Genomic DNA, 16,330 nt, shown 5'->3' on the forward strand with positions numbered 1-16,330 from the left:
ACAAAAAAACATTTTTCGGATCTGGGATATATAGTAGTAATAAAATAGAGGTTGGTGCAAAGAGAATGGAGTGATTAAATGCAAACAAAGTAGAAGAGACATAACAAGACAAAAAGTGTTAGATTTGGTGTGACATACGTGTTATGACATTGAGACGTTGCATGCATTAAGTTATTGCTAAGTGGTTCCTTGTGATTTTTATTGCATTTTGTGAATGAATTAATGTGCTTGCATTATTATATTTGCGGGTACGTGTGTATTTGCGCGTAATAGATGGATGGATGAGGTGGCATGAAGAATTTTAATAAACAAGTAAATATTAACAAAATAAAAATATAGAATCATAAACAACGTCCTTTGGTCTATTTTGCAAATGTTTAAAAATGAACATTATAAATAGCATTTTTGTAATTTTTTACACTTTAGAGTAAAATTCTCATTTCTGCAACATGTCCGTATCAGAATATCAGTACACTGTTTGGAAATTTTAAATTTAAACATTTAAAACAAAATACTTAAATGCATTTCATACTATAAACACTTTTAGTTAATAAACAGAAACGATTTTACATTGAAAAGTAAAAACAATAAAATGAATAAAGAAAAGGAATGTGTCCAACACTAATTTTCTCATGCTCCGCAACAATTTTCAATCATTGTTTAAATCCACAAGGAACTTAATTTTTCAAGGCGTTTTCCACATTAGGAAAGACATTGGCCAAGACACTCAAGATGGCTACCATGTAAGCAGTTCTTCTCATATGTTTCTGGATAAAAGTTAAAAGATTGCTCATCAACTTGTTCAACTTTTTAATTGTCATTACCGATATATCGATATAGGTTTGGGCCTACAGTTTGAAGTTACAGTCTGTATTTTAGATTATAATATAGTATATTAAGGTCTAAATGGACACTGTAAGTGAAACTTGATCTAGCCCTCATGGTGCCTTTACAGTTAGCATAAAAGTTTAAAGTCACTCATCCTCCAACCGAATTCTCACTTACCGCTACATTTCAATACCTGTTGCGGTCATGAGATGCACTGTTTCGGTAATGAGAATTTGATTAGGAAGCATAATACAGATGCCTTTTTACTTCCTAATTGTCATAACTTGAGCGTTACCCTGAACATTTTCTCCAGTAGACCATTCTAACTTAGCTATTGCAAACCACCAGTAGAGGTCACTAATGTTCCGTCTTATCTGGCCTGAAACTAAATCTAATTCCGTACACAGAATTAGATGTTAGACCACATAACTAGAGCTTTTTTTCCATCTTTGATATATTTTATTGTAATATGCGATGTGTATTTGTTTACAGGCAGGTAGCTATTGAGAAAAGAAAGGCAGCAGCAACAGCAAGGCTGTCAAAGTTTAGGGAGAACATTTACAGGAAGAATTACAACAGAGAAACACACACACACACTCAACGACACACAGTTGTTCCAGTTGGAGTTACTTTCACATGATATTATTTGTGTACAGTCCATTCTAAGGAACTGAACAAAAACTGGAATGGATATCATAATTTCATATTTGCCATTTCCAGTGGGAAAATAAAGACAACACGTGATCTGACCAAAAAGTACCATGACGAAAAGAAAAAGCAATGGAGGAAAAAAAGTCAGCCAGATATTGCAGAACTGACATATGCATGACATATGGGCAAAACAGAAAAAAACTACGTAAATGACTAAAAATAAAAAGTTTGGTCTTAGTAGGCATACAATGCTGGATGGTGCATAAAGATAGACAAGATTTCAGAGTTTCTGAGAGGTCTTTCTTTGACATTTGTTGAATGGTTTCCAATAGTTAAATGAGCTGTTTTATTAATGAAGGTGCTGTAGTCTACATGAAAGATTCTTCTGATATGCAAATGTTTGCATTGTAAATTGTCTTAAATAATATGAAATGTTCTTGAAAATAAACATTCTTTTCATAATGTAGCATTGTGTGTAAGTGTAAGCTAATAAGTCTTAAACCCTTGCTTAACTGTGAATAAACTGAACTGCTTAACTTTGATAAAAAAAATTTGCATTTTTATCATATATTTGATGTCATATCACATTGCGGTAATGATACATTTTTGTGGACTTCATCTATAAAATGCTAATAAAATATGCAATAAAATGGAACAAATGTTCTAAAAATAATATTCATAGTAAGTTTAGACCTTAATCTTAAATCCTCAAAAGGAAATTTGTTGTTAAATGCATTTTGCAAATTTTCATACTGGATGTCCTCTGAATCAGGATTTTGTGAGAATGACCCGAGTAAGTGGGAGTGGAAGAAAGAGAATGAACGAGAGAGAAAGGAAAGTTTAGGGGAAATATATATATTGTGATTCGCCCCTGGGGTTAGGGGCGTGATCACTGTGACCCGGAAGGAGGAAGCACAGAGAGATCATACCTTTTATTGGTTTAAAGGTCCTCCACCACACCCAGAATAAACTCAAAACAACATAACTCAGCCCAGTGGGGTTTTAGAGTTCAGTAGTTTCTTTTAAATTTTAAATATAAGTCCGTGCAGCCTCAGCCCTCAGCTCTCCAGTGAAAATACTCTCTGAGTGAGGGCTGAGGCTCAGTTTATATGCCTGTCCCAGCTGGCTGTTTAATCAGTCCTGATGCAGACCAGCTGGGACAGACAGGGCTGAGGGTTCCTGTGTGGGGCGGACCCCGGTTCCCCCGCCTCCTCACGCCACAATATACATTATGGATCAATTTTATGAGGTTATTTGAGTAATCACCTATATGTTAGAGATCGTGCAACGAGAGCGCAACGCGCATGAGAGAGAGACAGAGAGTGCACAAACCAAAGCGCTCGGGGGGAGAGAGAGAGAGAGAGAGAGAGAGAGAGAGAGAGAGAGAGAGCGCTATTAAGTTACAGTTAAAGAAATTTAGAACAGCCAGGGAGTTATGTTTTTGTCACAATATAGCTGTCCATCAACATAAAGTTTGTTGCACTACATAAACTTTTGGCACAAAATTCACTCCATAAAATACCCACTATAAAAAAAAAGTGCAATTAATCACAGAATTTTGGTAGGTTTAATTGGATTGCATTTTTTAGTTGATTGACTTGTGATTGATTGTGTTAAGAAACTTTAGTTTCTATAGATATTTTTTTCAGATTTTGTAGTGTTATTTTAAAAAAAAAAGACTAATATCAAAGTGCATTATCTTCCTCAGTCTGCTATGTTGTCTTTCTTTCTTTCTTGTTTTCTGTCACTCACTCACACATTCTCTTGCTCTGTCTGCAGATTATCTGGTTGTATGATCACAGATAAAGGCTGTTATTCTCTGGCTTCAGCTCTAATTTTAAACCCCTCCCACTTGAAAGAGCTGGATCTGACCTACAACCACCCAGGAGAGTCAGGAGTGAAGCTGCTTTCTGACAGACTGGAGGATCCACACTGCAAACTGGAGAAACTCGGGTAGGTCTGAACTAATAATTATATTATCAACTTATTCTAAGATAAATATTGTTGTACATGTTGTACATTTTAACATTGTAAATCTAGTTGTAGTCACCAGGTGAACATGGTGGAGCAGCATGTAACCTTCATTCTGTCATTCTGTCTTATTTTTGTTTACACAGCCACTGTTAATTGTTTATGCTCAAGCTATCTGCACTGAATGCCAAGTACTTTGCTGTAATTCTGTTTTGGCTCATCTTTCTGTTGGTAAAAAGAACCAAGGTTTAGTTTTCACTCCAGAACAGGTGGAAAACTTCAGTGATGGAGAGCTGCCCTGAGCATCGAGTCAGGAGAAAAGTTACATAATAAAAACTGATCTCTACTAACTTTATATACACTGAGAGTCAAGCACCCCAGCAACCAGCCCATGTCTTTATGGTAAAAATAATCAGTGACTGCAAAACCAGAATCCTTTCTGAACACTAACCTACACCCTGTGCAAGGTGGTCTTGATGCTTATTGCTATCTTACTCCCACCAACAGTGTATTTTCATGCTCTTCACCTGTCTTGTTTAAACAGCAACGGTGATTTTGAATATATCTACGCTGATGAAAAACATTGGTCAATTCCAGGTAGCTGTGCCATTTAAATAGCAATACGCCAAAGTCAGACCGCACCTGGCTCTTAAAGGGAATGGCAAATGACATGGTGATTGGTTTATTTCATGATACATGCTTTTTGCACATTTTGAGCCTCTTTTGAGCAACTTTTCCTATCGTAAAGACACAGTGACACACCCTAAATCAAGTTGCATGATGCCCGGCTGACAGCTCACCTACGGATCACTAAAATCAAGCCCTTAATTTCTAAAGAGATCCGATTAATGTGATTGAGTTGGTTTGTTGGCTTTATTTTAAAATGTTGCCTTTGTTAAATTTTAAATTTTTGAAGTTTTCTAATGACCAGTGGTATAAAATTATTTTGAAATCATGATAAAAAACTTTTTGCACAATAATTCCATGAACAATAAAAACAGTTTTTGTGACAGGAGTACACTCGGGTATGGATATGAATGCAAAAAACATACTTTAGTAAAGTTTAACCCTTTTCTGCAAGCCCACAAGAAACCATTTTATCTTATCTAGGAGACCATTTTCACCCAGTTTCTTTCTTATTATTGAATCATTAACACTGATCTTAACTGAGGCGAGTGAGATCCTGCAGTTCTTTAAATGCTGTTCTGGTTTCTTCCTGGATGAGTTGTTCATGCCCTTTTGTAGTAATTTCTGTAGCTCAGTCACTCCTGGGAACTTTAACTACTGTGCCATGTTTTCTCCATTTCTGAATAAAAGCTCTAATAAAAATAATACTACATATTGTGCATATAAAGCAGAATAAGATACGGCAAGTATTAAAACTTTATACATGCAGACAAAAATATATTTAGAGAAGTAAGAGTTAATCTTCCTTAATCTTCCGTTTTTAATCTGATTTTATGCAGTGTGCATTGCAGTTCTGTACTTTACCACATGAGGTCACTAATTTCCGCTCTCTCAAATATTCACTCGTTTTCACACAAAGTATTTCTTTATAAATCAGTTTCTAAACATCTGACACTGTGCTGATCTGTGTGTGTGTGTGTGTGTGTGTGTGTGTGTTTAGAGTGGAACATGGAGGGAAGATCAGAATCAAACCTGGATTAAAAAAATGTAAGTTACACACACACTCGCATACACACACTACACACACACACACACATACACTACATACAAAGAATACACACACACATACACTACATACAAACACTACACACACACACACACTACACAGACACACACACACACTGCACACACACACACTACATACAAACAATACACACACTAAATATAACACTACACGCACACAAAGTACAAACACGAACACTCACACATACAGACACATACACAAAACACACAAACACACACACACAAACACTACATAGGAACAATACACACAAACACTACACACACTACATACACACCCAAATACACATACACTACATACACAAACATACACTATATACAAACACTACACACACGTACACTACATACACACAATACACACAAACACTAAACATACCACTACACACAGACACTAAATATACCACTACAGATACACTACACACAATACACACAATACAAGCACACACAAACACACAATACAAGCACACACAAACACACTAAATACACACACATTCACTACATACACATTAATTATAACACTACACACACATAAAAAATAAAACACTACACACACACTAAATTAACACTGCACACAAACACTAAATATAACATTATACACACACTAAATATAACACTATACACACACTAAATATAACACTACACACTAAATATAACACCACACACACACACTAAATATAACACTACACACACACACTCTAAATATAACACTCCACACTCTAAATATAACACTACACACACACTAAATTAACACTACACACACACTACATATAACACACACACACACACTAAATATAACACTACACACACACTAAATATAACACTGCTCACAAACACTAAATATAACACTACACACACACACTAAATATAACACTACACACACTAAATATAACACTACACACACTAAATATAACACTACACACTAGGGATGCAACAGTACAGTGTGGCCACGGTTTGGTTCGTATCGCGGTTGTTGGGCCAGATTAATTCAAATCACAATATCTATTATAAAAAAGGAGCGCTTATTCTTACCATTAGTCAAAAACAGGTAACTGAATCACACTGTGCTTTATCTGCTGACTGTCTTTTACCTTGATTATCAAACTCAACGCTGAAGCCAAAATGTCCCGAACAGCGGATTTATAAGATGACGGCGCCTCTTCAAATATCCTTTTCTCCGTTTAGCGTTCACTGGCCCTGATCACGCAGCTGAGAAAGTTTTGTTTAATTAGTCCTCAAATCTTCAGCGTTTGCCTTCAGAGCTGATTTGCTCCGATAGAAGTAATATATAAAAAACTATCAACTAAAAAATATAATATACTTAAAATCTGCACAGTAACTATAAGTTATTATTAGTTATATTTATATCTGACATTTATAAGGATTTAAATTTATGTTTAGTACACAGACTTAATAACTGTAGCTTAATATAGCAGTTATAGGCAAGGGCGTAGGAGCGGGCTTGATATTGGGGGGCGACACATTTGCGAATATGAACCAAAGCCCACCCTATAGTTTCCTAGAACAACATTTGTGGAATTATTTTTTATCACAAATAATCATTTTCTTTCTGTAATTTGTTTATAATTAGTTACATCCAATAAAAGGTGATTTTACAGCCTAAACATGTTACTCCACATTACATTTACTGTTGTTAGAAAAACATTATGCATGCAATGTCTGAATTATATACATAGTACAAAAACTGATCAGTTATCACCTAATATTTAAAATAATATAACAGTATTGGTTATTATTATTATGTATTGTATGTCAATTCTGTTGTATATTTACATTTTCTTTGGTTCCTGCGCTTTTAATCTTTTTTTTACTGAGAGCACTTCTTTCGACTGAGAGAATGTAACTACGTTTCCTAGAGATTTTTGGCAGAAGTTAATATAAACGTCAGGACATGTGGTCTTACTGTGAACTACATATGAACAGAAGTCAGGTTAGATCAGTGTTTCTTAACCCTGTTCTTACATATTCTACTGCATATTAACACTGTTCTGCATATTCTACAGCTTCCTCTGTTTAAAGACACTTTAATAAAGTAAGTGGTGGTATGATGTGTCTAATAAACTGCTGGATATACATAATGATTAATTTAGGCTCCATAGGGGGCTAAGAGATTTTAACAGGTAAACTCAATAAATGATTGTTTATTAGCTGATCAGTTGGATCTGATGGAAAACACAGTTTTAGGGCAGTGATGATCAGGGTTAAGAAACTGCTTTAAACTACCAACATTACCCAGTGTTGTACTAAATTCTGTCTATCCTCTACATCCAGCTTCTAGCTAACTGTAATCCTAAATTAATAAACAGTTTGAAAATGAAACAGTGATTAGCTGATCAGGTACAGGGCAAGTTGAACATTACGTAGATAGTTTTTTTTTCTTTAATCTTGACTCCCAATCTAGGTAATTCCAAAGTTAAGCTAACTCACTAACACAGCTGCAGTTTATTAATCACAGTGGGTTTAAACTGTGTGCTGATTCAGAGGCGTGTATTTTTAACCAGCTATCAGAAACATATCATCACAGTTTACATGATTAGATACCATTACCTTTCTTTTAGAAAAAAAATCACCGTATATCCATATCTTAAAATCAGCTGTGTGTGCTCTCATGATGAGAGAATCCCTGTTCTGTATACTGCTGTACAAATTAAGAAGTTTTTAAGGAGTCTAAAGGGCAGAGAGGTGTGCGGGTGGAGGATCATTTTACAGACACAGACCAGTTCATCCACGATGTTAAACTTTTAAGAAGGGAGAAGGCTTTTACCACCACAGAAGTGTACAGATTAAACAAGATACTGACCAGCCTGCAAAGCTTGTAATGATGCTGTTTTTAAAGTTTTTAGGCCCTGTTTCAGACTGGCCCTTGCCATCACTGTTTTATGTCATTTTATTATTTTAATGGGTGACATTAAGATTGCTTCTTTAAACCTGAATGGTGCACGAGACCCTGTAAAAAGAGCAATGTTTTATGAGTTGGCCAAACAAAAGCGTGCTGATGTTTTTTTCATCCAAGAGACGCACAGTGATGATGAAGTTAATATAGAATGGGCTAAAGAGTGGGATGGCTTGGCCATTTTAAATAATTATTCCTCTGTCAGCAGTGGAGTTGGTATTTTATTTGTGTCCAGTTTTATCCCCTACTCTTACACAGTAGATGAGATTTTACCTGGGAGGCTGCTAAAAGTAAAAGCCTGTTTTGAGAATGAGACCTTTGTTTTTATTTGTGTGTACGCTCCCACTCCCACTAGGAGTGGAGAGGATGTTGTTTTTAGACAGCCTCAGCTCTGTACTCTCTGACTGTGATTTTACGGATTTTTTAGTCTTGGGTGGGGATTTTAACTGTACAGCCTATAGCCTGGACAGGAACCACCTGGAGCCACACACTGCATCCCGCAGGCGGCTGTGTGAACTTATAGAAACGCACGATTTGTGTGAAATTTAAATGGCCAACAAAAGCAATATACATATGCACATTCTAAAGATAATGCTCTCTCCCTGGCCAGGCTTGATCGATTTTATGGTTTTAAGCATCATTTATCTGTTTTTACACACTGTTGTATTATTCCTGTTGGTTTTACGGCTCAGCAGCCCCTCCCCCTGGCCATGGGCGGGGCATGTACAGCGGGAGAGCGTTTGTTCACTCTGTTAGTGCGCACCCAAATACCACCGTCCATCCGGGTGTATCAAACCAAACAGACCAAACCGAACGATTCAATAAAATACAGAGAACCGTCGCATCCCTAATACACATTAAATATATCACTAAATATAACACTACACACACTAAATATAACACTACACACTAAATATAACACTACACACACTAAATATAACACTAAATATAAAACTACACACTAAATATAACACTACACACACTAAATATAACACTAAATATAACACTACACACTAAATATATCACTAAATATAACACTACACACTAAATATAACACTACACACACTAAATATAACACTACACACTAAATATAACACTAAATATAACACTAAATATAACACTAAATATAACAACACTACACACTAAATATATCACTAAATATTACACTACACACTAAATATAACACCACACACTAAATATAACACACACACACTAAATAAAACACTAAATATAACACTACACACTAAATATATCACTACACACTAAATATAACACTACACACTAAATATAACACTAAATATAACACTACACACTAAATATATCACTACACACTAAATATAACACTACACACTAAATATAACACTAAATATAACACTACACAATAAATATAACACTAAATATAACAATAAATATAACACTACACACTAAATATAACACTAAATATAACACTACACACTAAATATATCACTAAATATAACACTACACACTAAATATATCACTAAATATAACACTACACACTAAATATAACACTACACACTAAATATAACACTAAATATAACACTAAATATAACACTAAATATAACAACACTACACACTAAATATATCACTAAATATTACACTACACACTAAATATAACACACACACACACACTAAATATAACACACACACACACTAAATATAACACTAAATATAACACTACACACAAAATATATCACTACACACTAAATATAACACTACACACTAAATATAACACTAAATATAACACTACACACTAAATATATCACTACACACTAAATATAACACTACACACTAAATATAACACTAAATATAACACTACACAATAAATATAACACTAAATATAACAATAAATATAACACTACACACTAAATATAACACTAAATATAACACTACACACTAAATATAACACTAAATATAACACTACACACTAAATATATCACTACACACTACACACTAAATATAACACTACACACTAAATATAACACCACACACTAAATATAACACACACACACTAAATATAACACTACACACACACTAAATATAACACCACCCACTAAATATAACACTACACACACACTAAATATAACACCACACACACTAAATATAACACCACACACACTAAATATAACACTACACACTAAATATAACACTACATATAATAAATATAACATTACACACTAAATATAACACTACACACTAAATATAACACCACACACACTAAATATAACACACACACACTAAATATAACACTACATATAATAAATATAACATTACACACTAAATATAACACTACACACTAAATATAACACCACACACACTAAATATAACACCACACACACTAAATATAACACTACACACTAAATATAACAACAAACACACTAAATATAACACTACACACACACTAAATATAACACTACACACTAAATATAACAACACACACACACACACTAGATATAACATTACACACTAAATACAAAACTACACACTCTAAATATAATACTACACACACTAAATATAACACACACTAAATATAACACTACATATAATAAATATAACACTACACACTAAATATAACACTACACACTAAATATAACACTACACACTGTAAATATAACACTACACACACTCTAAATATAACACTACACACTAAATATATCACTACACACACAATAAATATAACACTACACACACTAAATATAACACTACACACTAAATGTAACAACACACACACACACTAGATATAACATTACACACTAAATATAACACTACACACTAAATATAACACTACACACTCTAAATATAACACTACACACACTCTAAATATAACACTACACACACTCTAAATATAACACTACACACTAAATATAACACTAAATATAACACTACACACTAAATATATCACTACACACTAAATATAACACTACACACTAAATATAACACTACACACTAAATATAACACTACACACACACACACTAAATATAACACTACACACACTAAATATAACACTACACACTAAATATAACACTACACACACTAAATATAACACCACACACTAAATATAACACTAAACACTAAATATAACACTACACACACACTAAATATAACACTACACACACTAAATATAACACTACACACACACTAAATGTAACACTACTCACACACTAAATATAACACTACACACACTAAATATAACACTACACACTAAATATATCACTACACACTAAATAACACTACACACTACACTAAATATAACACTACACACTAAATATAACACTACACACACACTCTAAATATAACTCTACACACACTCTAAATATAACACCACACACTAAATATAACACTACACACACACTAAATATAACACTACACACACACTAAATATAACACACACAAACTAAATATAACACTACACACTAAATATATCACTACACACTAAATATAACACTACACACACTAAATATAACACCACACACTAAATATATCACTACACACTACACACTAAATATAACACTACACACTACACACTAAATATAACACTAAATATAACACTACACACTAAATATATCACTACACACACTAAATATAACACTACACATTAAATATAACACACACACTAAATATAACACTACACACTAAATGTAACAACACACACACACTAGATATAACATTACACACTAAATATAACACTACACACTAAATATAACACTACACACTCTAAATATAACACCACACACTAAATATAACACTAAATATAACACTACACACTAAATATATCACTACACACACACTAAATATAACACTACACACACTAAATATATCACTACACACTCAATATATCACTACACACTAAATATAACACTACACACTACACACTAAATATAACACCACACACACTAAATATAACACTACACACACTAAATATAACACCACACACTAAATATATCACTACACACTACACACTAAATATCACACTACACACTAAATATAACACTAAATATAACACTACACACTAAATATATCACTACACACACTAAATATAACACTACACATTAAATATAACACACACACACACTAAATATAACACTACACACTAAATGTAACAACACACACACACACTAGATATAACATTACACACTAAATATAACACTACACACTAAATATAACACTACACACTCTAAATATAACACTACACACACTCTAAATATAACACTACACACACTCTAAATATAACACCACACACTAAATATAACACTAAATATAACACTACACACTAAATATATCACTACACACACACTAAATATAACACTACACACACTAAATATATCACTACACACTAAATATATCACTACACACTAAATATAACACTACACACTAAATATAACACTACACACTACACACTAAATATAACACCACACACACTAAATATAACACTAAATATAACACTACACACTAAATATAACACTACACACACACACTAAATATAACACTACACACACTAAATATAACACTACACACTAAATATAACACTACACACACACTAAATATAACACCACACACTAAATATAACACTACACACTAAATATAACACTACACACACTAAATATAACACTACACACACACTAAATATAACACCACACACACTAAATATAACACCACACACACTAAATATAACACCACACACACTAAATATAACACCACACACACTAAATATAACACTACACACTAAATATAACACTACACACTACACACTAAATATAACACCACACACACTAAATATAACACTACACACTAAATATAACACTACACACTACACACTAAATATAACACCACACACACTAAATATAACACTAAATATAGCACTACACACTAAATATAACACTACACACACACTAAATATAACACTACACACACTAAATATAACACTACGCACTAAGTATAACACTACACACACACTAAATGTAACACTACTCACACACTAAATATAACACTACACACACTAAATATAACACTACACACTAAATATATCACTACACACTAAATAACACTACACACTACACTAAATATAACACTACACACTAAATATAACACTACACACACACACACTAAATATAACACCACACACTAAATATAACACTACACACTAAATATAACATTACACACATACTAAATATAACACTACACACACACTAAATATAACACACACAAACTAAATATAACACTACACACTAAATATATCACTACACACTAAATATAACACTACACACTACACACTAAATATAACACTAAATATAACACCACACACACTAAATATAACACTACACACACTCTCAATATAACACTACACACTAAATATAACACTAAATATAACACTACACACTAAATATATCACTACACACACACTAAATATAACACTACACACACTAAATATAACACTACACACTAAATATAACACTACACACTAAATATAACACTACACACTACACACTAAATATAACACTACAAACACACACTAAATATAACACTACACACACTAAATATAACACTACACACACACTAAATATAACACCACACACTAAATATATCACTACACACTAAATATAACATTACACGCACACTAAATATAACACTACACACACACTAAATATAACACCACACACACTAAATATAACACACACACACTAAATATAACACTACACACTAAATATATCACTACACACTAAATATAACATTACACACACTAAATATAACACTACACACACTCTAAATATAACACCACACACTAAATATAACACTACACACTAAATATAACACTACACACTACACACTAAATATAACACTACACACTACACACTAAATATAACACTACACACTACACACTAAATATAACACTACACACACACTAAATATAACACCACACACTAAATATATCACTACACACTAAATATAACATTACACGCACACTAAATATAACACTACACACACACTAAATATAACACCACACACACTAAATATAACACACACACACTAAATATAACACTACACACTAAATATATCACTACACACTAAATATAACATTACACACACTAAATATAACACTACACACACACTAAATATAACACCACACACTAAATATAACACTACACACTAAATATAACACTACACACTACACACTAAATATAACACTACACACTACACACTAAATATAACACTACACACTACACACTAAATATAACACTACACACTACACACTAAATATAACATTACACACTACACACTAAATATAACACTACACACTAAATATAACACTACACACTCTAAATATAACACTACACACTCTAAATATAACACTACACACACTCTCAATATAACACTACACACTAAATTTAACACTAAATATAACACTACACACTAAATATATCACTACACACACACTAAATATAACACTACACACACTAAATATAACACTACACACTAAATATATCACTACACACTAAATATAACACTACACACTACACACTAAATATAACACTACACACTAAATATAACACTACACACACACACTAAATATAACACTACACACACTAAATATAACACTACACACTAAATATAACACTACACACACACTAAATATAACACCACACACTAAATATATCACTACACACTAAATATAACATTACACACACACTAAATATAACACCACACACACACTAAATATAACACCACACACTAAATATAACACTACACACTAAATATATCACTACACACTACACACTAAATATAACACTACACACTAAATATAACACTACACACACTAAATATAACACTACACACTACACACTAAATATAACACTACACACTAAATATAACACTACACACACACACTAAATATAACACTACACACACTAAATATAACACCACAGACTAAATATATCACTACACACTAAATATAACACTACACACACACTAAATACACTCTGTGTGTGTTCTTGTGTTCAGGGTTCTGTGATTTCACTCTGGATCTGAACACAGCGTATCGTTATCTCTCTCTGAGTGAGGAGAACAGGAGGGTGGAGTTTAGAGAGGAGCTGCAGTCGTATCCTGATCATCCAGAGAGATTTGATGTGTATCCGCAGGTTCTGAGTAGAGAGAGAGTTACTGGTGTTACTGGACGCTGTTACTGGGAGGCTGAGTGGAGTGGAGGAGGAGGAGGAGCTGTTGTAGCTCTGAGTTATAAAACCATCAGCAGGAAAGGATCAGGATCAGACTGTGAGTTTGGAGAGAATATAAACTCCTGGAGTCTGTTCTGCTCTGATAACAGTTACTCTGTTCATCACAATAATAACAGAACTGATCTCTCCACTCCTCCCTCCGGCTGTAGGAGAGTAGGAGTGTATGTGGACTGTCCCTCCGGCACTCTGTCCTTCTACAGAGTCTCCTCTGATACACACACACCCTCACACACACACACACACTTACACACATTCTACACCACCTTCACTCAGCCCCTCTATGCAGGGTTTTGGGTTGTTTCTGGCTCCTCAGTGCGTCTGTGTAAGATAGAATAACCCTTTGTGTAACAAAGATTCGATGTGTGTGTGTGTGTGTGTAGGAGGGAGAATGTTTGTATAAATATAAGTATGTAAATATTTTATATAGATGATTTTGTAATTTTTTCCAGAACCTTTATTTTAATTACTGTTCTCTTTATTCCCTACTGTTATTATTGTCAATTATTGTTTTATTTTATTGTAAAATAGGTTCATATTAATAAATCTAAATAAATGAAGAAAGGTGAAGAGGAATCTGATGATTTTTTGTGTTTTGCTTTGTGTGGTCAGATTATGGTGGAAGTTGGAGTCGAGTTTGGTCGAGTTTTGCTTGTTGTACACTGCTCAAAAAAATAAAGGGAACACTCAAATAACACAATATAACTCCAAGTAAATCAAACTTCTGTGAAATTAAACTGTCCACTTAGGAAGCAAAACTGATTGACAATCCATTTCACCTGCTGTTGTGCAAATGGAATAGACAACAGGTGGAAATTATTGGCAATTAGTAAGACACACTCAATAAAGGAGTGGTTCTGCAGGTGGGGACCACAGACCACTTCTCAGAACCTATGCTGTCTGGCTGATGTTTTGGTCAGTTTTGAATGTTGGTGGTGCTTTCACACTCGTGGTAGCATGAGACGGACTCTACAACCCACACAAGTGGCTCAGGTAGCGCAGCTCATCCAGGATGGC

The 16,330-nt window shown here is 33.4% G+C and overlaps 1 protein-coding gene across 7 annotated transcripts in view; it reads left to right on the plus strand.

Moving 5' to 3' along the window:
* LOC103028529 (NACHT, LRR and PYD domains-containing protein 3) overlaps window positions 1-15,799 on the plus strand; it is a 383,714-nt gene extending 367,915 nt beyond the window's left edge. For all 7 annotated transcript variants that reach the window (XM_049477114.1, XM_049477112.1, XM_049477115.1 and 4 more), the window contains 3 exons: window positions 3,259-3,432; window positions 5,078-5,124; window positions 15,084-15,799. In XM_049477114.1, the coding sequence (XP_049333071.1) occupies window positions 3,259-3,432; window positions 5,078-5,124; window positions 15,084-15,652 (790 nt within the window). In that variant the 3' untranslated portion in view covers window positions 15,653-15,799. The remainder of the gene's footprint in view (window positions 1-3,258; window positions 3,433-5,077; window positions 5,125-15,083) is intronic.
* The last annotated feature ends 531 nt before the right edge of the window (window positions 15,800-16,330 follow it).

Source organism: Astyanax mexicanus, chromosome 4 (assembly GCF_023375975.1).
Source record: "Astyanax mexicanus isolate ESR-SI-001 chromosome 4, AstMex3_surface, whole genome shotgun sequence".
Classification (NCBI taxonomy): Eukaryota; Metazoa; Chordata; class Actinopteri; order Characiformes; family Acestrorhamphidae; genus Astyanax; species Astyanax mexicanus.